Source organism: Drosophila sechellia, chromosome 2R (genome assembly GCF_004382195.2).
Source record: "Drosophila sechellia strain sech25 chromosome 2R, ASM438219v1, whole genome shotgun sequence".
NCBI classification, from domain to species: domain Eukaryota; kingdom Metazoa; phylum Arthropoda; class Insecta; order Diptera; family Drosophilidae; genus Drosophila; species Drosophila sechellia.
The window spans coordinates 11,543,729-11,567,782 of record NC_045950.1 but is presented as its reverse complement, the minus strand read 5'-3'; the positions used below and the strand labels follow the sequence as shown (position 1 = coordinate 11,567,782).

Sequence of the window (24,054 nt, the reverse complement as noted above, 5' to 3'; positions counted from 1 at the left end):
TACTTGAGTTGTGCTCCCTTTTGTTTCATTTATCATTCATATAATTGGTTTTCATATTGGTGCCTTACATATTTGAAACTTGTCCCAACAATTTCCCGTGATGTTAGCCTTGTAAAAACTGTTTATAAAAATGTTAGTTGGAAGGGCCAGCAGTTTCAAACCATATCGTGTAAAAATCTACAGGCGTGACAGGTGGTAGTGTAATTTGTCTTCCAGTTTTCTGTTGTAAATTAAAGCTGTTGTTCTATATCGAAATGGAAAGTTGTGTCGGCCAGGTTGTCCAAAACTTTTACACGTTTGATTATTTTTGTAAAACATTTAAAGCAATTTATTCAATATTTTGGATTTTTACCATCTGCACCTCCATAACCGTTTGCATCTCTTCACGCAACGCAATATCTCCAGTATAAAGCAAATACTACTTATAAACATAGCTCCACAATAAAGCTTAAGTATCCATGAGATATCGTCGAGCAAGAGGCTCACCCCAACATTTGTCTTCTTAGTAAGGTCCTCCATGGATGCCAGGCCAAGTCTGACCATTTCGATGAAGCTTTGACTCTTCCAAAAAGTCACCAGGCCAAACTCATGCTGCCGCATCATGTGGTCATCGAAAAGGTGCCGATGGGGCAAGTAGCGTCGCAACGGGGGACTGAACAACATAAACTGATTAAAACAGAGATTGGTGGCCAGGTAAAAAGCGGGCTCAGCGAATAGCTTTTGTTGCTCTTCGTAGCCATTCCATCTATCCACAGATACCGGAAATATAAAACTTGTGTTGAAGGAGTCGCGCAGGACTAGATATTCGGAAAGGTCGTCGAAGATCAGCAGATGATCTGTGGACGCCGAAAAATGAATATACGTACTATATCTTTTAAATAATCTCACAATTCCTTTATTCAACTTTACTCATCAAGCGCACGCCACCCAATGACGCGTCTCGCCTATTCCTCTTTTTTCTATGCTCTCTCAAGTGTGTATGCGTTTTTCAGTGAGCTATGTATACATTCTTATCTCTTAATGCTAGCTTATAAGTAAGAGCGAGATCACAATAATATTCTTATTCCTAACGGGGATATGATCTGCCACTATGGGCTTCATACCTAAAACTATGCTATTACATGGTACAGTGGGCCTTATGAGTGTTCATCCTACCACAACTCGGCCGTCCTGACTAGCTGATCCCCTGATCATGGTTTACATTGATTGCTTAGTTGTATGATGAATTCTTTTACCTTATTTATACATATTTACATACTATATTAATCTGTTATTATATTGTTATTATTGTTTAATTGTGTCTTCGTTTATTTTTCTTGTTGCCTATCCAATGCTTAATATTTTGGATGCTCCAGACACCTTGGTATGGGTTACGAGATATCTGAAAACCTTCTACGTCTTTTAACAAGAATCTGTCGTTTCTTAATACTTTAGATATCACATATGGGCCTTTACACTTTGGAATCAATTTTCTAGAGATGCCTGCTGTACTGTCGAAATTTTTTACCATCACATAATCTCCTTTTTTGTATTCTGATGGCTGTCTTGCGGTCTTGTCATAATGTGTTTTATTATACGCTTGAGCCTTTTTTTGATTATTCTCAACTTCGCTTCTAATTTTTGCCAAATCCCTATCTTCTTCAGTATTTTCTAATTCCTCTAGTTTTTCTCTTAATTCGTCTACTATTTTTCCTCTTTGCTCTAACCCAAAAAGAACTCTGCTTGGAGTTTGCTTGATGCTGCGGTGCTGTGTATTATTTAAGACGTGCTCAACTTTATCTATTACTGTATCCCAATATATGCCTTTCTCTGGCTGTACCAGTTTCGCTATCATTGGACCTAGGCTTCTATTGACTCTTTCAACCTGTCCGTTTGCTTGGGGTGAACCAGTCGCAATCTTCATATGCTTAACATCGAACTCTAAGATAAAGTCATCAAATTCCTTGGATGTAAAACAACTTCCCCTATCTGAAATGATGCATTTAGGCTTGCTGTATGCTCTAAAATAGTCCTTCAGGGCTGTAATGACTTCCTTTGTATTAGTGGTTTTTGTGGCGTATAAACGTACGAACTTCGTGAAACCATCGATGACAACAAAAATATGTTTTTTGGATCTGCCTGAGTCGACTGGGCCGTAATGATCGATATGTATTAGTTCAAACGGTTTGCTGCCCTTCGGAATGCAGTGTAGAAATCCTTCCTTGCCTGTCTTAGGGGAGAACGCAACACATTTTAAACAATTTTCTATATGGCTCAAACATTTGTCTTTGGCATTGGGAAACCAATAAGATTTAGAAATAACATCTAACATTTTGTCTCTACCTATGTGTCCGATCTCATTGTGATATTTATATAGAATATGATCTTCCATGTCTGTGGGAACATAAAATAAAAGTCTGCCGTCGTTACACTTTCTATAAATTATTCCGTTTCTCATTTCGAACAACTTATGTTCATTTTTTTCCAGTAGTTTCTTGATTTCTTGAACTTTTTGATCCTTGCCTTGGCAGATTACTAAATTGTCTTCAAACGTATTTGATTCCACTATCAAAATATTCGTGCACCTACTAAGAGCATCAACATGCTGCATCCTTTTACCTTCTCTATGTATGAGCTCATAATCGTAGTTCTGGAGCTCTAACGCCCATCTAGCTATTCGCGGATTAAGTTCAATCTTGTTAAGCGTCAAAGTAAGAGAATTACAATCAGTTATAATTTTAAAGCGTTTTCCGTACAAATATATTCTAAATCTTCGCAGTGCGTGAATAATTGCCATTGTTTCCAATTCGAAACTGTGATATTTTGCCTCAGCGACTGTTGTTCGCTTTGAAAAATAAAATATTGGGTGTAATTTTCCATCCTCTTTTTTTTGACATAACACCGCACCGAAACCAAGAGCGCTTGCATCACAGTGCAGTTCTATTTCGTCTTTGAAATTATAAATTGCTAAGACCGGTGCCTGCACCAGCTTTTCCTTAAGAGTTGAGAAACAGCTCATTTCCTTTTCTCCAAATTTGAATTTTTCATTTTTTCTCAAAAGGTCATATAAAGGTTTCGCTAATGTTGAAAAATCTTTTATAAATCTACGGAAGTATGAACATAAGCCCAGAAAACTTTGAACGGCTTGTATTTTGTCTGGAACTGGAAAATGCTGTATGGCCTCTATTCCTTTGTCATCAGCCTTAATGCCTTCACCATTTATAATGAATCCTAAATATTTAATATTTGTCTGAAAGAACTCACATTTATCCATTCGTAATTCCAATTTATTTTGAGCTAATCTGATGAACACTTCCTTTAAGGTTTCTAAATGCTCCTCCGAGTTCTTGCTGGCAATCATGATGTCGTCCATGTATACAATTACTTTGTTATCCCTTATAAGATCCTCGAAAATTTCGTTTACAAACCTTTGGAACACCGCCGATGCAGTTTTTAGGCCCATTGGCATTCTGAGAAATTCGAATTGCCCTAACGGTGTAACAAATGAGGTGTATTTAACTGATTCCTTATTAACGAATACATGAAAATAACCGTTTTTTAAATCAAGCTTCGAAAAAACTTTTTTGTTGACTAGCTTGTCTAAGAGGTCATCGATAAGCGGTATCGGATAATTGTCTTTAATTAACACTTTGTTCAGTTTTCTAAAGTCTATACATAGCCTTATGTCTCCTGTTTTCTTTTTGACTAAAACAATTGGTGAAGCATACTCTGATTTACTAGGTTGAATAATTCCCTCTTTTAAATAGTCATCTAATAGTTTTTGTAATTTTTCTTTTTCTGAGTAGGCAAGTCTTCTTGGGGCGCAGCTAAATGGTTTTGACGTTTCTAAACAAAGTTTTATTTCGCATTTGACTAAAGGCTCGGTAGGCTTATTAATGCTCAGGTAGTTGCGTTTAATAATCTCCTTTAACTGACTGTTTAAGGCTTGGTTATAGTTTTCGCCGCACATGAAGTTCATTTGCTCATCCTCTAAGTGATCAATGCTACAAATTTCTCTAACAGCTTCTTCATAACTGGGCACAACCGCAGCATAAAGTCCGGAATCCGTCGTGAAGTTGGCTAAAGGCATAACTGTTTCGATGATCGTTTTGCTACCTGCCTCGTTAACAGTTTGACTAACTATACTACTCGCTTCGTTGGCTGTTTTATTAACTGTCTTATTAACTGTTTCATTATCTATTTGACTAACTGTTTCATCAACCTCTTCGTTAACTGTCTCGCTAACTGTTTCACTAACTGTTTCACTAACTGTTTCACTAACAATATAACTGACTGTTTTACTGTTTGCTTTTCTATATTTTTTTCTATCGACTGGGTTGACCGTTATCCTTCCCAAGGCGTCTGGATCCAGTTTCAACTGGCACGCTTCCATGAAATTTCGCCCAAGAACTACATTATGACTCATAGACTCGTCTGGGACCACGTACAAATAAAAATAACATTTAATTTTTTCTTTTATAATGTAACATAAGATTTTTCCATGTATTGTCAGTTGGCTTTTATTCAGCCCGAAATAGGTTTCTGCAGCGGATTCTAAATTAATTTCCTTGGATACATTGCTTAATTTTGTAAATGATATTGGACTCCCTGTGTCTATGAGGCATTCTGTAATTAATGGGATTTTATAGCTATTCTGAAAAAAAATCTTGACAAGTCTTACATAATTGTTGATATTGGCGCTCTTGCGCTCCGCGCATTGTCCGACGAAGTGTCCAAATGCCCCACAGGCATAGCAGGATCCGGGCTCCCTCTTTGGCTTGAGACACTCCCTGGCGAAGTGCCCTTTGGAGTTGCAATTGGCACATCGTAAGTCCTTATTGGTTGCACCTCCTCCAGCAAGGCGCTTTGCTGAACCGCTCCCTGTTTTGTGCTTCGGCAGGCGGACTTCCGAGAAAGCCCGTAGAATTTGCATCGGCTCGGAGAAACACTGTATGCGCGCCTGGTTGCGCAACGCTGGTGCTGGGATTCCCTCAATGATGTTTTCCAGAAGCTCCTCTAGATCGATGTTGATGTCGTTGGCCAGCATCACCTTGTCCTCGAAGTAAACAGCAAATTTCTCATCCGGATGCCATTCGCGTTTTTGAAATGCATTCCTCAGTTCCCCTTTTGACATCTTGACCTCGAATGTCAAGATTAACTGTTCGCACAGCTGGTCGGTAGATTCTAGGATGCGTGTGGCGCTTGCGTGCAGCCAGCGCTGTGCGTCTCCTTTTAGTTTGGCAATTAGCAGCATGTGCATGCATCCGTCGTCCAAATTGTAAATTTTTCCGATGTTCTGAAACTGCGTGACCCAGTTGCGCGCACATAAGCTGCCGTCAAACTCCATCGTTACCTCTTTAGCCAAGGCAAGGGATGTTGCAGGAGATTCCAGAAGCTTGTTTACAATTCGACTCTGGTGCTGAACAACACTACCAGCGGTTTCTTTTCCAACACTGGTATGTCCCATATCGATGTTGTCGGCGGCGATAGTCACCTTGGTGCTGTTAACCTTGGCGTCGATGCTGTAAACATTGGCGTCGGTGCTGTTAGCGCATATGTTAACATTGTCGCGGTCTCCGTTGCTGTTGTTCTCGATGACGTCATTGATCTGGCGAGCTTGAGCAGACTTGCTCTTGTTTGCGTCGTCGATATCCGCTTGGATCCTCTGCAGCACAGCCATGTTTGCCTCTATCTCGTCCCGAAGCTTTTTTAGAGTGGCTCTCTCTGTATCCACCAACGATAGCTGATCCAGGTCGAGGTTCTCCAAAGATTCTGACAGCAATGACTGCTCGTCGAACGGGATCGCGCGCGTGTCTCCACCCTGTGGCTCCTTCTGCTTTGGCCAGGCTGCAGCTCCATCCAATTCCTCCACCTCTTCTGTTGCTGATCCGTTATTTGGCGGTGAATCGCCACGCGTTTCTGGGGAAATGGCCTGCAGACGCACTATTAATTCCGCTTTTGTGCCGGAAGTCTGGCGTCCCAGAGCTTCCAACCACTTCTTTAGTTGGGTCACTGAGAATTCACTCCATATAATGTCAGGCATAGTGGGTAATGACCACTTCTGATGTTGTGGACGCCGAAAAATGAATATACGTACTATATCTTTTAAATAATCTCACAATTCCTTTATTCAACTTTACTCATCAAGCGCACGCCACCCAATGACGCGTCTCGCCTATTCCTCTTTTTTCTATGCTCTCTCAAGTGTGTATGCGTTTTTCAGTGAGCTATGTATACATTCTTATCTCTTAATGCTAGCTTATAAGTAAGAGCGAGATCACAATAATATTCTTATTCCTAACGGGGATATGATCTGCCACTATGGGCTTCATACCTAAAACTATGCTATTACATGGTACAGTGGGCCTTATGAGTGTTCATCCTACCACAGATCTTCACTTATTTCCCGAAAATGTGAGTTGTTCAGGGAGGTGAGGACATTCACTTCCATCATACTAATTGCCATTTTAAGCGAAGAGTTTCCAATATCTTGAAAGGATCGAATATATGGCTCTGATGGAGGCTGAGTGAAATACGACTGCAAGTAGGCCTCATACATGGTGGTGATCATAACGCTGGCGAAGCACAGGACAAAGATGATCAGCTTGAGATGCTTGCTTGGATTCGGCGGAAAAGGAAACGATTGACCCAAAAGGCCCCGTAGGCTCTTGTCGTTCAGCAGGATGTTGGCCAGGGTGAGGTTCTTCCAGGACAAATGTTGGGTGTAGATTATCAGAACGGAGAAAAGACACAACATGACAAAGATGATGCTCAGAACCAGGGGATCCACTATCATCGAATACACCAGATTGTAGGGCATCTTGGCAGGAACTGGTACCATTAGACAGTAACCGGTCAGTAGGTAGGGATACCAGACGGAATCCATATTCTTAAACTGCAAGGAACTGGCCAGTGTCGTGCCAATGTCCACAATATCCTCCTTCACCCAGTTCATTATGTCTAGGACGCTGGGCTTTTTGACCCCCAACTTCTCTGTATCTATGAACTGCAGTTTGGCATTCAGTTTCTGGGCATAGGTATTTAACATGTGTGCCAGGTAGCCCAACATCTTAGTCTCACCAGACTTTTCGTCTCGATAAACGATGGTTCGGGGCACCAAAATATCTGGCACCGTTCTTATAGTAGCACCACGCATATTCTGAAAGTTCTCAATGTAGATACGTTGGTCCTTGAAGAAGTGTCCTTCTACATAGTTGGGCGTATGAAAGAGGCGACAGGAGTAGAAGATATCCGATTGATCGAAGTCCGACTTAACCATGGCTATGTTATGCTGCTCCTTCAACGAGTATCTCATACAAACAGATTCGGGCTCACTATTGTCCTCTAGATAAATAAGACGCCTGGTCCTCTGCAACTTCAGTAGAGTGTACGAGTTCTCTTCATTTTCCGCATCAGATCCACAGCTTAATACTAGTGTTGCTGTACTAAAGCTCCAATCATGACCAGTACTTCCTGATGGTACAGTGACTGCGGGTATCTCTAGTTTCCTCAGTAACGAATGAAACACGCATTCCTTTCCGTAGACCAACAGGGTATTGTACTCTTCCTCTAGATTTAGTCTCGAGAGTATTCGTAGTAGTCTACCTTCCAGCAATTCTACATCTTTGCACTGAGTATAATTAAGTATCTGTGCGCTTAACTGTCCAATGCAGCCAAGAATAATTACTGTCCATCCAAGAGCCATCACGAAACTGTTGACAATCCTCGCAGGACGAGAACTTTTTGTTTGCCTTTCACAAATGTGTCACAATATTTCAACCTCAATTCATTTAAATGGCATTTACAAATCGTGTTAAAAGTGTATACCAGGTTATCATGCAATTTCCGTGTTCAGGTCGAACCAAGTATGGCAATTAACGGCTGCACTTTGAAGTGTTTGGCTGACATTTATGCGGGACACAAGATTCATTTAACTGAGAATGTCCCCACCTGGGGGTAAGCCCAAAAGTGAAAAATGTTTTGGCCTTGTGCGTGAGATTGCTCCATTTGAATGGACTGGAAAGGCCTTTAACAACTTCCGCTGCAGATCGAAAATAAACTCGAACACCAAGTGCATTCCCATTTCGATGCATGTTTTAAGAGCTCTGGGAAGACAGACAATTCGATTGCTAAAACGAAATTTTCCGGCAATTTGAGCCAAGTCAAGCTCATTGCATTCGATTTTGTGACTCGCACTGGGTCCCGCATGGAAAGTGTAGAAACGCAAACATTTCGTTTTATGCTCTTAATTGCAGTGCAAGTGGATTTCAATTATTCAAATGAGGCGCTGCACTTCCGAGCCGCCACAAACTGGTCGGAACGCCATGCATTTTTGGCCAACAGACAAGGTACGAGGGATTTTTGGCGGAGAGGGCGATTTGTGGCGACACTGAAACTGAATTTCTTCTGCTTCATCATCATCATTTGGCTGGCTGATGATATCGCGGCTTTATCTCTTCGGCCTGCCTTTTGCCATTTTGCTCTCCGCCGTGAATGACGTTTCAGCGAAAGTTGTTACGTTACCATCGACAACCAGCACCACCGAAAGCCTATGCAAAACCGGTCGGTCATTGATTTTTGGTTGCTGCAAATTGTCTGGCCATGACCAGCTGTGGAGCACAACTCATCTCCGCTGCAACTGCAACTGCAACGACAACGGCAACGCCAACTGAAGCCACTCGAATGGCAGGCGAAAATGCTTTGTTGTCACTTGGCTCGATCCACACTGCGTATGCTTGATTTGCTGTAATGGCTTTTGTGCGTGCAAGTGTGTGGCGAATTTCGATGTTTATGGCCGGTAAATGTTTACATTGCTAACCAGTTGCAGTGCCAGTCGAACATTGTTCAATATCTTTCAAAGAAAATATTTTGTTAATAAACACACTTCAAAGGAAACCGCTGAAGTCTTCGTTTGGTCTCCTATGGAGTGTTATTAAATAGTGTATATTTTCTTAGAAGTTAATTAACTCGTAATAGTTCAAAAATTATTATTGCTATTTACACGTTGTTAATTGAACGAATTGTGTATGTTTGTTTTTGTCTAACATGTTTTCAGTGTGTTTTTGGCATCTAAATAAATGACAGTTAACAAAATAAGAAGTACCCTCCCTAAGAAATATGTGTAAATTTTTAAACGAAGTAGTTGGTTGTAATTAAAATTTGTTTATTTTTACTTATTCTTAGGCCAGAATATATAAATACAAGTTGCTTAAGTAGTATTCGCTTATTTTTCGGTGCAGTTACCAAATTGTCGTAAGTTAAAAATTTTGTAATATGGCACTAGCGTTGATTACAAAAAAAGACCTCCAACTCTTTTACCATATTTTCAGTTTAAGTGTTTGTAGATATTAAATTTTTCTTGAGTTTCAATATGTGTAAGCTATCTGTAAGTCTTAATCTAATATTTTAAGTTAACTGTTGTCTTGAGCTAAAAAAATACGAAAAATAGCATCATTTCCGACAAGGGCCATAAAAATGCTTAGCCCATTTAATTTGCCCTACTATCCCAAAATATGTTTATCGCATAAGAACGGCTTATTATGATAATTTCTCAAAACTGGTTGCACTTCCTTTCACTCCCTACTCTTTTGTATGGCTTGTCAAATCGCTGGTAATCCAAGGAGTCATAAAATAAATAAATGAGATCCCAGAGCCACTGAAATCTGCACAAGCTGTTCATTAGGTATTCGATTGTGTTATTGTTTTGGGCCATTTGTATGGGTTGTTGTTGCCCAGGCATTGTATTTTTGGCGTGGCTCTCTTAATGTGCCCACTTTTGGGTTTGCTTGTCCGACATTTTGCCGGCGATTTTAACACACATTGACCAGACAGCTGGCGGCACAATTTCAACTTCGGTTTCATTACGGGCTACTCTCTTTCATTTCCTCGTCTGAAGCGCTTGCCATTGAAAGTAAAATCGACCGGGCTGCTTTTGTTTTTGTTTTTTTTTTTTTTTTTGCTGCTGGCATCCAGATTCACTTTCGATGCTTTGATTGAGAATACTTGAATCTGGTATCGGAATCTTTAAGTTGAACCACAAAACCCACCACGAGGTGAGAGGAGGGTCCATCTTCATGACGAAGAGATTGCACCTCTCTCTCCATTGCGTTTCTCTCTTTCGCTTGCTTCGTCTTCGTTTTGGCCAAGTTGTTGGCCACATTCGACTTCAAGTTTCAGTTACAATACGGCAGCGACTCGGCCTGGTTGCGATTCCCACAATTGCTCCGCGCGTGTCCCCCAATCGTGAGTGTGTGTCCTGATCCGCGTTGAAGGATAATCGCCAGAGAAGTGGGTGCAGTGCAATTTCGACTATATTTATTTTTAAAGTCAACTAAACGCGAGTGCTTATTAAATATAGTTTTGATTTTTAACAGCTGTTTTTTTGCCACGGACCCGGGATTATATTGTATCCTGCCGCGATGAGAACCCTGCCATTTTTGGTAAGTGTGTGGAGCTTAACCATCTATTTTCAATGCTAAGTGGCTACCTATGTAACCATCTAAGGCTCATTTATCACCAGAGGTGTCAACGCTAGCTTGACCTGCGATCTGCGACCCCATCTTCCCCACCGGTGACATTGACAAATCGTGTCATTTCATTACAGGGCACAAACAAAAGTTAGCGAAGTAAGCCAAGTGTAAATTGCCTTCCGGCTGCCGCGACTCCAACACTTCAACTTGGCACTTGTTACGCGAAGAAATGTCGGCCTATCTCATGGATCTCTTTATCCATCCGACTTGCTCATGTGTGGATTTGCCCAGAAAATTGTCTCATTGTTTCCACGACTCTTGTTAGCAGTGCCATTGCCTGATTTGCAATTTTCCCTGATTACTATATTTGTTTTTCTTTTTACAAATTTCTTGGCCTCTAATATGATTACGGGGATTTTCTACCCACAGATTTTTTTCTTGGAATTGGTTGATTATTGATGTAGTCTTTCCTTGCATACACAAGACATCTGACAAATGAGCATACCATACAGAGATATGGAAATTAGTATTGGTGGTTTTATTAAGTCCCTAGATTTGTTTGGTTTGATTAAGTCAAAAGGTCTTTTATTCTTTAACATCGAATTCAATTTGTGGCATTGAGAATTGAAACTTATGAAAGAATTACGTAAAATATCCATAAATCACACTCAATGATTGATTTAAAGGGGAAATGAAAACGTGTTTCTTTATATTCTGCAAAAACATATCAATAACTCTTTCCGTCCCCAAGTTAAACATATCAAGCTATGATCAACTTTTCGTAGAAATGCGGAATAGCAAGATTTTCAATAGAAAACTTACAAATGATTTTTTTCCGTGCTGCTCATTATTTACACAATCAACTCCTTTTGCAATATGGAATCAAATGCAATCAGCCACCTGCTGAAGAACCGAATGGGCAGTTTCTGCGCTCATTTAACGTCTTCATCTGCATCATCAGTAAAATCAACACGAGATCTGAGAGCATATCCAAACTGTCCTCCTTTCGATTGCTGTCTGCAAGTCTGTATCTTTGTGTTCGTCTGCCTTTCAAAATCGAGGCGCCAAATGGCCATCAGATGTGGCTTTTGCAAAAGCACCCAGAGATGACTCTAAACTTTTGCAGCCAAAAATCCCCGTGATGATCATTAGTGGCTGCTATTGCTATTTGGATCATGATGTGTGTAACCTTTACAAAAGACGTGTAAGTGGCTTCGTTTATTGAACTTCTTTTCTGCTCCACACATTGAATGCAATTCCAAATAAATGCCAAAGTGGAACTGGCCCAGAAAGTAATTATTCGGATTGTAATGAAAACTGCGAGCATTTCATGGCTAATTTTCAGCCGAATGAAAAAGAAAATGCTGATTGTCATTGCGCATGTTTGTTAAGCCAAGAAGAATGGACTTTCTGGCTTTCAGCTTGGGGCTATTTGGCCAGCGGCTATTCACGACACCCATTGACTTCAGCACCTGTTGTGTTTCCTCTGGGCCAAAACTAGTATTTCCCCAAATAGGCCGAGGCTGAGCATATTTTAATATGCTGCACGCATGCAAAGTGCCCATTTGTTGCTTGTAGTGTAGAAAGTTGATTGGATTTATTCGTCTCCGTCTTCGAATTGGGATTTGGATTTTGATTTGGATTTTCATGTTGATTCAATTATTATAATGTTTATGGAATGGCTGCCGAAAGTTTCGGCAAGTGCAGCCCTGTTATATTTTTTTTTGGACGCAAGGAATGCACCTTTCACTTCTCATTCAATTATTTCCTTGCTGGCGTCGAAAGATGCTCACCAAATAAAAGGAAACTTTTGCAATTGAAGACGAGTTGCCAGTGGCCAGTTTTTCGGCTCTCGCAGCGGCCAGATGTGAATGTACTGATGTACCGATGTGCCATGGCGATGGGGATGGGGTTGCGGCGACACACGAATTCATATTTCGGAATGCGGTTTTCGACCGCAGACAATTTTCTGTTTGGCGCGCAATTACACTCGGTCGAGTATCCGCAGTTCGGTGGTCATCGCGCGGGCTTATATTTATTTAATTAAATGTGTTGCTCAAGCGACCAGCATCTTGAACTGCAGACTGCACGCATTCCCCATGAATATTAATGGTGAACCGAAATTGCTCGGATGTCGATTAGGCAGCAACTAATTTGTGGCGGTAACATATTTGGGGGCCTCTTAATTATTTGTATTTTCTTCGACGATGAGAGGGCGAAAGAGAGCATTACGTAATGCGGTCGTGAATGCGGCCAGAGTTCATCGCGGTACCGGCTGGCTATGAGCGACCTGGCGACCAGGTTTGTTTAATTTATGCGAGCTTTTTCTTGGAGGGTTACTGATTGTTTATTTGATTTTTATTTATTTTATGCAACGACCTTGCTCATCGCTTAGCTCGTCACCACAGTTAAGTAATTAAAGGCAATACATTAAAAACCAGCCGAGCGTCTGCCACTGACCGCCCTCAACAGAAATGGGTTTTGGAATTGGTTAGTTAATTGGGATTGTATCATTTGATTGGCTGCTAAATTAGGATTTACCTTTCATTTCCAGTCGTCCGCAAGACGAGCCTCGAGTTCGTTGCCTAAGTCTTTTGTTTTCGTCCCCCTTCGGTGGCAATATTTGCAGTGGCCAATTGTTTGTGACCACCGATGGGCATACTCTAGGTGTTGTGTTGGACACACCAACTGTGCCTGGTCACTCGTATCTTACCAGCTAATTTGCTTGATTTGTCGCCGTTTGCATAACGCTGTTGTCAGTGACAATACGCAATATTTGTTCGATTGCCTTTCAATTTACTCATTACCCGGTAATTTGCAATTGACACATTGCAAAAATTGCACAAATGATAGAAATATGTGGTGAATTGGATTGGTCAAATTACAATTGAGATCTCTGGACTCTTGGCGCCCTCATTTGAATGAGGAAAAGCCTGCAATCAAGTCGAGAGCTCCCCATTCGTGTTCGAGATCCCTTGGAGAGTTGTGGAACAACTTTTACATTTGTTTTGGCGTGCACCGGATTCCATAGCCGTGCAGCCATCTAAGCCATCGTTCGACAGTAATGCCCATTATGCAGATCAGCTCGGCTCAGCTCGGCTGGCGGGGCTCACGCACAGGTCCGACCTGCCAAGAGCGCTTCCCACACCCGCTGGTGGAGCTCGGTTTCCACGGGGCATGCACACGAAATGTTGCCACTTGTCGGCACAGGTGGATCTTCTTCTGCTGGCCAGCTTTCTCGGGGCCAATACATGTCACGCTGGGATATACATGCGCAAAAATAGCATCCAAATTGGTCATTATTCGTGGTGTTTTCTTCACACCACAATAGCTCCTATCAGCAGGTCGTTAAAAAGCTAAACTTATCATAATAATTACACAGAATTCCCTGTATGCGTAAGATATAGATTTATCTCGTTTAATAGTAATTCGATATTCATTTACATACGCCTTCAAAATCTTTACAAATCTGTTGACAAGTGGACAAACACTGCAATGGTTAACAACATAAGAGTAAACAAATGGGATTCAATCATTTTTGCTACCTACTTTCAATCATGTGGGTTTATAATTAAATTATGAAGGAAATATCTAATTGAACTTTTATTAAGGCAACTAATACATTGACTTTCCAAAGCACTTAAATATTTGTTTGGGAATGATTTAGCATAAAATCCAAAAATTTAAAGAGTTTTCGTCTGAATTTTTCTCTGTGTGCCCTTTAACCGGCGGAGAAGCATCCACAGCAGCAGAAGCATAAAAACACTTTCATTTTTCATTTCATTTAATAATTCATCATATTTTTCACCTTTTGTTTCTTCGCGCCGTCATCGTTTTGGCGTTATCTGAAGGGCCGCCCCCCAGCGAAATGGTTTATGGCCTGGTCCACATTTTCCCGACTGGCGTGTCGCTTACTTCCGTTTTCGTTGATCGTGTGGCACTTCTAAGACACAATGACGGCATAAAAACGATAAATGTTTTATTTTCGTACACGGGTTTTTTACACCATTTAGTTCGGCTCTGCGAAACAGGGGGTCTGTGATCTGTGCGCACAGCTCGCATGCCAAGTTTGTCGCTGCAGTCTTTCGTTTGTTTTCGCAAGTCTCACATTTTCTACACCTCAATTTGAGCACTCACTTCCTTTCTTCATTCCTGTTGGTCGCGCTACAGTTATTCCACTTGGACAGCTGCTGGCTTATGCAACCAGGGTCTGAGATTTAATTATAAGGATTTGCCTGATTGTTGGCAATTTCGCGAGAAAACGAACGCGAAAGTGACGCATTATTTACATCCGCCTCGGTTTCTTTTCGCGATGATTTATACTATATTTTTTTTTCGGTAACGGGAAATGATGTCAGTTACAGCTTAGTGCCGTCTAGCGTATAATGTTCTCAGACATTAGGCTTTGGCAACATTTGCATCACTTTGCGATGACTGACGTTCCTACCCACTCGAGTAATTGGCCTGCAGACAAGTTGCGATTCTGGGCTAACTGCTTATGCGGTGGTTCTCACGAAGATGACTTTCAAGTTGTTGGCCAGAATAATTGTGCCGTGTCACAGGCACGGTGTGTGTCTCTGCAATCTGCAATCTATTCACATGACAGACAGCCTAACAATGGCAGATCAACGGGCACATATCATAACAGTGCATCATCAAGTGCAGGCGGATTTTTTTCTTTTTTACCTTATGATTTGTCCAACCAGACAACAAAGCAGCGGAATATAAACACTGTTTACATGAGAACTTCCCTGGCTATTTGTCAGTTGCAAATTTAGACAAGTTGTCGGGCAGATTTCACTTGGCCAATCGTCTGGTACACCAACGTAAACACCAAAGCAAGCAAAAAACCAACCGCAGAAACGTGCCGACCATCAGTTGTAGCTGCCACTTGGCGCACTTAACCACATGCCACAAGTTGTTAGTCCTGCGGTCAACTGGTTATCCCCACCCCCAGCCTCCATCTAAGCCACAATATTCATCCCATTTGGACCATTGCACAACAGCAGCAGTTAGAGAAGTGCCTGCCGTTGATTTACACTAGCCCACTAAATGCTTGCCAAAGATTTTCGGGTTTCTTCTGCTTTTTCATTAATAAGTTTTTGTCTTGCCCCGGTTGCGTAATTCTGGCGTTTTTGGCCTAACGAAGGAAAACTCTGGCTGACATCAGATTTATTGGCTTGTAAACATTTTCGTTATGTTAATGTGCGAGTTCAGCTGTCGAGTATTTTGGGACTCTGGCTTGAGATGAATTTTGATGGCTTTTTACTGAGTGCCATGGTGTGTAACTTTCTCCCATTGTTAGCATCTTTCTTTTCATGAACTGCTTTTGGTTGTTCGCAGACAGGGCTCTGTCGATGATGATGTTGATTTGATTATTTCTCTCTTTTTGTGTCTTTATGTGCTTCATATTTTGTTTGGCTTTGTTTTGGCAAATCTTTGACATTTGCCCATTGTATGTGGTCAGCGGAGTGTGCGAGCTGCAGCAGCTGGACTACGCAGCGTCCAAATGGACTTGGCCATAGGTCAGTTAGATGGTCGGGTATGGTAATGTGACAGTTTCTTTTGGGAAGTGACTGTTGGATAATCGGTTCGTTTGTGTGGGCTTTACTGATTAGCATATGTGGCATCGCAAAGGTTGTGGCATAACCCCCCTCCAAATAGAGCGGTGACATCACTGCTCCAGTCAGTAATTGCAATTAAAAGAGCTGCAATCATTAAGCTGTCAAAATGTCTGCGTTAAAATTGTGAAAACAAAGGAACAGGCTGTCGGCTGGGCTGTCAAAACACGGTCTCACAGCTTCCGTTTTGACATGACACTGCAGACGCGTCCCTGCAAAAACAATGCGGCCGAGAGATGCCATAATCAGGCGAGACTACCGTGTGATTGCGAATACGCCACCGATCGACAGAGCCTCAACTGGGCCAAGCCCCCGATCTTTATGGCAGTGGGTAACGCTCATTGTCCGTATTGTCCGTCGAGTGTGTATTATTTTCACTTCACTTTCTGCTCAGCCATCAAAATGTGTTATACTCGCACTCGTACTTTATTATTTAGATACAAATCAAATGTCAAGCGCCCACACATAGACTCACAAGCACACCGGTTTGACTCGACTGACATTTGCAGTCCAAGTGCAGTTTGGAAAGTTTGGTGAAAAATTCAAGACAGAATTGAGCTTTTCTTTTGTGTCGTTTGGCATTTTTGCGTGGGCGTGGCCAGAAAGCGGCTCCCGCGGTCAATTGAAATTCGTCGCCGCGCTCCATGGCAACTTTCACGGCTAAGCCAGAAAGGCACGGCTGCCTCTTCCGCCTTCTCCGCCCGTTGATGACGGATGGATGACTCAATGGCCCCCAGTTCGCCGATTAACCGCATCGCGATATGCCAAATTAAAAGGCGAAACCGGGCCGAAATGAAATGCTTGAAATGCTTGCCTTGCCTTGCCTTGCCTTGCCTTTAACCCATCAAGTTACCAAGCTGGCGTTGAGTCAATTCTGTGGTCAACAGCTCAATCTCAGCCTCTCCATTTCATATCCATCTCCAACTCGCAGCCCCAACTTGACATTGACCCAATGCAAAAAAGTGAAAAAATAGACAAACACGTCCATATTTTTGCTGCGGCTAATTTGTTGTGGTCTTGTTAACTGAAGATCTTCGAGTTTATTGCGCTTTTAATTCGCCTTTTTTGGCGCTCACCAATTTGTTTTGCCATCTAATATTTCGGCCGGTAAAAGTTTCTTTTCGGTTTTGGGCCTTTGTCGGGGTCTCGACCTTGTCCACCAAATATCAATTAAAATATTTGTTTCCAGGAGCCATGTGTTTACATGGCAGTAGATTTATCTGGAAGATTTATGTTTGCCTTTCAGATGTTTTGCCTACCAACAATTTCACCCGAATATACTTCGCTTCCAAGGCTGATTAGTATCTTTGGCTATGGCCTAATCCAACCAAATTCGAGTTCCACGAAGTTTTAATTAAAATATTTTGGCACCAGTACTAATCCAACACTTTCTATTCACTTTGCAGTTGGCGCTGGCGCTCTTGGCCTTTGGAGTTGCCTCATCATCATCCTCCACCACCAGCACCACCACCTCGGTGAAGCCAAAAATCGCTAATCCAAAGGCTGAGTCCGATAAACCCACCAAGCAGCCATCGCCATCCGCATCTCCATCGCCATCTTCCAAGGCCACAAACACCTCCACCACCCGACAATCTAAGGCCTTAAAGCCGGGCGAGAATCGTGGCAAGAGAACGCTCTATGACTTTGGAAATGCCGGTTATCTGTATCCGGAAGTGGCATCACGGAGGGCTGGCTACGTGGACTACGCAGCAAGCTATTATCCCCAAACTGGTTACTACAATGGTCAGAGTGCAGTTGGTAAGTTAACTGGGCAGATTTAAGTCCCTAACTGGCACTAGTTTTGGCAAAATACCAATATTAATTTTTGTATAAATAATTCGACGATTTCGTGGTACTTCATTCAAAGTAATGAAAGTGTTTCATGAAAGTGAAAACTGCAGCAATTCGATTTATTATTAACTCCAAGACTAAGTAATAACTTTTCCTAATTTCAGCTCAATATCCCGGAAGCTTTGGACCCGCCTATGCTCAATATCCTCAGTATTTGGAGGCTCCAGAGCCCATCATCGAGATCATCATCAAGGATGCCAATGAAACATTAGCGGAAGAGCCCGCCCAGCCGATTGTGACCAAGAAGAAGAAGAAGAAGGAGAAGGTGCACGTGTTCTATGTGAACTACAAGAAGGATCAGAACAACAAGTTGCATCTGGAGTCGCCGATTGCTTCGCTGAATAACGACGACAACGAGGAGGAAGAAGAGGAGGAGGAAGAGGTCATCCAGTATCCGGTTACGCCCCTGCCCCCGGTAAAATCCACCACCCTGCGTACTATTATCCACCCGGACTCGGAGAAATACCACAGTAACTCCGGTATTCATGTGTCGTTCGGAGCGGAGAACAAGCACCAGACCGGTCACATTCTGGAGGAGCACGATGCCGAAAGCATTCAACGCCAAGTGGTGGCACTGCCGCCTTCGGTGTCCTCGAAATCGGAGGGCAGCTATGTGAGCAATACCCGAGCGGATTACGGACGAGAGAACAACTTTGGATCCCGGCCAGGACCTATTTCCAATATGCTCTTTGGCAGCAACTACCAACAGTCGGGTATCAACTACCAGCAGCAACAACAGCAACTGCCCACGCAGCACAGCAACAACTACTTCAGGCCGCCATCGGCTCTGGTGGGTCCTCCCCCCAACTACCCGAAACCAGCGCCCGAGCAACAGGTTCAGCAGCCCCATCACCCCAGCATCACCCAGCAGCAACTGCCACCCACTTCCTCCCATACCATTTTCAACAAGCTGGTGCAACAGTCGCAGTTCTACATCAACCACAATCAGCAGTACCCGCAGCAGCAACATCACCAGCAGCAGCAGCACCAGCAGCAGCACCAGCAGCAGCACCAACAACAGCACCAACAACAGCATCAGTATCAACAGCAGCATCAGCATCAGCCGGCAACGCAGCAGCATCAACATCACCAGGCACCACAGCAGCATCAACAGCAGGCCCCGCAGCAACAACAGTATCAGAAACCTCCGCATAAACAGGTCCAGGTGCCATTCTTTCCAACCATTCCGCCTAAGAGCGTGACCCCTGCTCCCTACCAGCCCGTCAAGTTCCGCCCCACACCAGCACCTGTGGCCCCGGCCAAACCCCTACCTCTGCCCGTCAAACTGGACAATGCGAACTACCAACATCAGCAGCAGCAACACTATCAGCCGCAGCAGCAACAGAAATTGCCGCATCAACAGCAATCTTATCAATTCGTTCGTCAACCCCAATTTGTGCAGCAGCCACAGTTTGTGGTGCGTTCACCCACTCCACCCCCAGAATACTACTCCAAGCAGAAGCAGCAGGCGCAGCAGCAACATCATCAGAGCGCTCTCAACTATTTTGACATCAAGCCATCAAAGGAGACGGAGCTGCTTAAGTCCATTCCCAAGTTCGAGCAGCACATCACAGAGACCGTACAGAATCCAATTGCTGCGGCACAGCAACCACAGCAGCAATATCATCAGCAGCAGGTGCAGCAACAACAGCAGTTTGGATATAGCAGCACCAGGAATGAGGTGATCCACGATGTACCTGCTCCCAACTTGGGACCCACGGCACAGCAGCACATCTCTGGGCACTATATAACGGCAGGATCATCTGGTGTCCAGCAATCGCAATTCGGCAGCTTTCCCAGTGCAGCCCCAACGCAGCCTCCCGTCTACGCAGAGTCCACTCATGGCCAGAAAGTAATGGTAGTGACTCCAGTGCCCCCATCCTCCAACTATGTGACCTATAGCCAGTACTCCCAGACCGCTAATGAGCCTGTGGTCCACATTAATGCTCAATCTGCGGCTCTGCAGGCTCAGGCCAGCACCAACTTCGCCCAACAGCCCAGGCAGCCCGCCTCCTCGGTGATCAGTGCTCCATCCGCGGATAATTCGCCCTTCAGTGTATCCACCTACCACTCGGACGTGTTCAAGGAGCTGGAGCAGCGCAACCAGAAGGATAAGAAGGTGCCACAGCAGGTGCAGCAACAGGCTCAGCAAATTGCTGCAGCACCGCCTTCTGCTTCTGCTCCCGCTCCTACTTCCACTCCTGCCACTGCTCCGAATGGCAAGGCCTCGCAGACCTTACTCCAATTGCCCGACGAAGTGCCAGATGATCTCCGGCAGCAACTTTTCTCCTCTGGTATCCTGAACAATGCCGATATTTCAATTTTGGACTATGACAAGCAGGGGGATATTGCCCTGGAGAACCTGCCCGCCGAGCATCTGCAGCACTTCTATGGAGCCGGTGGTGGTGCCCAGATTGCCGAGACCAACAAGGTTTTGACCGTGGTCAAGCCCAATGGCGATAAGGTGGCCCTCAGCGAGAAGAAGCTGGATCGCGTGAAGCAGACCAACTCTCTGCCCCAGAAACAGGATCTCGATGTAAAGGTGGTGCGCTATGATGCCGCTCAGGGTCAGAGTGTGAGCGATAAGTATGTGCGCACCGATGCCACCGTGGTGACCCCGGTGGATTTGGCCGAACGGCAACAGTACAACCGCTACCTCCCTCTGAAGATCAACGGAGCACAATTCCCAATTCCCGACAGCGAGGAGCTGCTGGGCAAGCGCATTGTCAGCGTGGTAGTCCTGGCTCCCGTGGAAGCCCAAAATCCTGGACAGGCGGCTGGTGAGGCGCGGAGCGCCGATGGCAAAGAGGTCAAGTTCCTGGGCGGTGAGCTCATTAAGACGCTGGTGAAGAAACCCACTAAAGAGAACTTCAAGCGCTGGCTGGAGAAGGAATCGCGTACGGACTTGGAACTGCAGTCCGTCGTGCTGCTAGTGGCAAAGTAAATAGATTACCTAAGAATTCACTTGGACTGGAAGTAATCCTGATACTCATTTTTTTCCTTCTAGATCCACAGATCCATCCGCTGAGCAGAAGATCTTTATGTACGACATTGGAACGGGCAGCATAAACCGCCTGAACGGGGAGCTATCCAGCACGTTTGTAAACGTGGCCGAGGAGAACGCCAGCAGCGAGGATCTGGAGCACGCCGCCACATTGGACCACAGTTCGCTGGAGTCCATGATGCATCTGCGCCGCAGATAGACATCGCGATCGAGTCGAGTCGCCGCAGTCCAAACAAATGCCATTTAGCTACTCAACTAGACATGATCATCGTGTGCCCCTGAAAGACCCTCTGGACTTTAACTTCTTCCTTAGTTTTGTTTCTTCTCTTTTCCTAAACTGTCCTCAGGTTGCACAATTTCCCTGAAAAAGAAATCGTTTCATTGATCACGGCATTGCATTCAATCCTCTCGTAGTATTTCCATTTTGTAAATATTCTATGCTGATGTTACAATTATCGTAATTTAAGTTAATTTACGTAAAAATATTAAAATATACAAGAAAACTTACAACAGGTGTATTTTATTATTGCACGGGACATCTTTTGAAGTTTAAATGTCATATATAATTCATGCTATATTAAAACTTGAATAGGAAAATGTTGGCTAAAGTATGCAGAAGTACTTATTTAAATTGTTGTGATATGTGCGCAAAGAAGTTTATAATATCATGGTAAAAGATTATATTATTATGGAAAAGGTTGTTTAGAACTATGTCAGGTATAACCAATGTTTTTTTGGTTAGTTTCTTTTAAATGTTAAAAAAAAGATGATTTGAAGACAATATTATTTATTACTTATTTGCATACGTATATGTTTTCTACATGCAGCTACCTTGATCATTACTCCATAAAACATTTAGGAATTACAAAAATTTATCTTTGATTGATTTTGTTAGAATTCCCAATTTTTTAAATTATTTTTTTTATATTTCATTATTCGAACGTCAAAATTGATGTAATGTATAGTAACGACAGTAAATGTAAGTTACTCACCGTAGTACCAGAAACGTCCGCATCTACTGACTGCGCTAGTGTGCATGTAATTCTTATGTAAAGTCTCTGTAAGGTAATGTATACAATAAATTGTTTTGGTATAAGACTAGAAAAACATAAAAGAATTTATACCTATGATGAAATAAATTCCTGACAAGTTAAGCTCAATTATAAGATTCTAGACCATTATTTCCATGCAAATCGAAGCTAGTTCTAGTTGTTTACAGTTTTACAATCAGATCAGGCGACAATTCGAGGGCATCAGCGACTGGACCGAGCCCCTTATTGGGGCCAAGGTCAGCCAGTGGCCACCGCAGACTCCGCGATGCTGGCCAGCAAGAAGTTAAACGTGTCTTGATAGCAGGACCAGATTTCGCAGCGCCCACCAGTCACACGCATACGTGATTTGACCCAGCTGTACGCTTTTATACATATGTATATGCGCCGATATCGGATCTGGTCCACGGCGGTAGACGTGACTAGAAGCTGCCGAAGAGAGTTGGCCAAAATGGGGGTTTCTCTTACGATTGGGCCTTAGGCCGCTCTCTCTCGACTTGGCTGACATGGCTGGTTGTTTTGACGGGTTTATTTTGTTTTGGGTATGGCCGTAACCACTTGGTAGGTGCAACAAGTCGTCGCGACTATAATTACATGCTGTTTATTTTTAGCTCCGCAACTACGCACGCCAGCAACAACAACAGCTGCCCCGGCAGCAACTTGCAACTAGCAACAAGCGACCAAAAGCAGCAACTTGCTGCTCGAAGCTTGCGAAGACTGGCCAACGGCCAAATCCAACGATAACAGCACACACAAAAACTGCAGTACACAGTCTAGTAAAGCGAAGCCTGGTTTTTCACGTTGGCCATATGCGCATGTAGTGCTGGATATGTACCGGCCAAGTTGGCGCTGCTGTTGCCAAGAGTGCGTTTTTTGACATGGGGAGGCACGACGGGTCGGGCCATCCGTTTTGAATGTTTATTTGGCTTATGCAATGGGCTAGCGTTTTTCAAAATATGTTCGTCGTAAGATAAACAATGCTCAATAACTTGCAGACGTCGCGAAAGTTGTAAAATCTTCGATAGATTACAGAAGCGATACTTTTGGTTATAGGTAAGGTACTTACGATAAGGTGCTATAAGTAACTACCACAATGTCTAAGAAAAAGTACGTTCTTATGGTAGAATATGTCAAAACTATAACAATTATTATAAAATTTAATGAAGCTTTAAAGTATAGTCGCAAGCCTATTGTTTTATCACAGTGTTTTTGCATTTCAAATACATTACGTTTAAAGTAATTATTATATTTAAAATTTGATAATTGCTTGTGTTCAAGACCTTCTATTATTAGGTCAAATGTTGTTAAAAATAACTCAATTTGTAACGCTCTTTCCCCGACAAGGACAAGAGATCACTGCTTTGTTCCCGAAAATCCCCGTGACATAAAACTTGTATCTCGCTGCGCTGCCTTTAAAGATTCACGGGGATCAACGGGGCTTTAACCCAATTTCGAGTCGGTTGGCCTTGGGAGGCGAGGCGTCCTGTCATCTGGGCGGGTTTAAGGTAAACTCCAATTTGGCCCAAACACAGATGCACACACCCCCGGGGACCATGCGGCGTGCATTCATCTCGTTGGCTGGAGATGTATTCCGTGCTCATCCCTTTTGACACATGTTGTTTGAACTGCTTTCGATTTTTGTGTTGCCCCACTCGAACGAACGTCTTTTGCTGTAATTTTCGCATTCTGTCTCCCACATCCAATGCGTCTTACTGATTTTTGTGATTTTTTTGCTTCTGTTTTTTTTTTTTTGCACACTTTGTTCTCTTCGCATATCGACTTGACTCGTTTTAAAATTGGGTTACATACCCCCGCTCCCGAAAAAAAGAGAAAAAACGCAGGAAAAAAAAGGGGGCCCGCAATTTAGCACACGGCCACAACAACACAGACTAAAGCAAAAACATGCAAATGCAAAAATCCGTTTGACGCCATAAGCTCCCATGAGTCAGAGCAGAGCGGCAGCATTGTTGCACTGATTGCTCATGCCTGATGTTGCTGTTGTTTTTGTAGTAGGTGGCAGATGAAGGAGAACCTCTTCCCTTCCTCCCCCCTCCTTAACCTCCAGCTCTTCCTCCTACTCC

At 43.2% G+C, this 24,054-nt stretch overlaps 3 protein-coding genes across 3 annotated transcripts; 1 reads left to right on the top strand and 2 right to left on the bottom strand.

Annotated features, from left to right (window-relative positions):
- Positions 1 to 348: 348 nt before the first annotated feature.
- On the bottom strand, positions 349 to 7,707 carry LOC116800468. The gene is made up of 2 exons (XM_032715629.1): positions 6,375 to 7,707; positions 349 to 838 (listed from the first exon to the last, which is right to left on the bottom strand). Exons 1-2 carry the CDS (start codon positions 7,682 to 7,684, stop codon positions 349 to 351), a joined length of 1,800 nt encoding a protein of 599 aa, XP_032571520.1. The 5' UTR covers positions 7,685 to 7,707.
- Positions 4,425 to 6,085, bottom strand: LOC116800469. Its single transcript, XM_032715630.1, has 2 exons — positions 4,661 to 6,085; positions 4,425 to 4,605 (listed from the first exon to the last, which is right to left on the bottom strand). The coding sequence occupies exons 1-2, from the start codon at positions 6,020 to 6,022 to the stop codon at positions 4,594 to 4,596; spliced, it is 1,374 nt and encodes a 457-aa protein (XP_032571521.1). The 5' UTR covers positions 6,023 to 6,085; the 3' UTR covers positions 4,425 to 4,593.
- A 2,453-nt stretch (positions 7,708 to 10,160) lies between the features above and the next one.
- Positions 10,161 to 21,431, top strand: LOC6609290 (bromodomain-containing protein 4). The gene is made up of 5 exons (XM_032716143.1): positions 10,161 to 10,266; positions 10,353 to 10,418; positions 17,476 to 17,827; positions 18,025 to 20,860; positions 20,928 to 21,431. The coding sequence occupies exons 2-5, from the start codon at positions 10,398 to 10,400 to the stop codon at positions 21,121 to 21,123; spliced, it is 3,405 nt and encodes a 1,134-aa protein (XP_032572034.1). The 5' UTR covers positions 10,161 to 10,266; positions 10,353 to 10,397; the 3' UTR covers positions 21,124 to 21,431.
- The last annotated feature ends 2,623 nt before the right edge of the window (positions 21,432 to 24,054 follow it).

Coding starts and splice junctions, on each gene's coding strand:
- LOC116800469 (XM_032715630.1), bottom strand. CDS start 6,022: ATGCCTGACATTATATGGAGTGAATTCTCAGTGACCCAACTAAAGAAG.
- LOC116800468 (XM_032715629.1), bottom strand. CDS start 7,684: ATGGCTCTTGGATGGACAGTAATTATTCTTGGCTGCATTGGACAGTTA. Junction 839..6,374: donor CATTTTCGGGAAATAAGTGA/AGATCTGTGGTA, acceptor TTCGGCGTCCAC/AGATCATCTGCTGATCTTCG.
- LOC6609290 (XM_032716143.1), top strand. CDS start 10,398: ATGAGAACCCTGCCATTTTTG. Junction 10,419..17,475: donor TGAGAACCCTGCCATTTTTG/GTAAGTGTGTGG, acceptor TTCACTTTGCAG/TTGGCGCTGGCGCTCTTGGC. Junction 17,828..18,024: donor CAATGGTCAGAGTGCAGTTG/GTAAGTTAACTG, acceptor TCCTAATTTCAG/CTCAATATCCCGGAAGCTTT.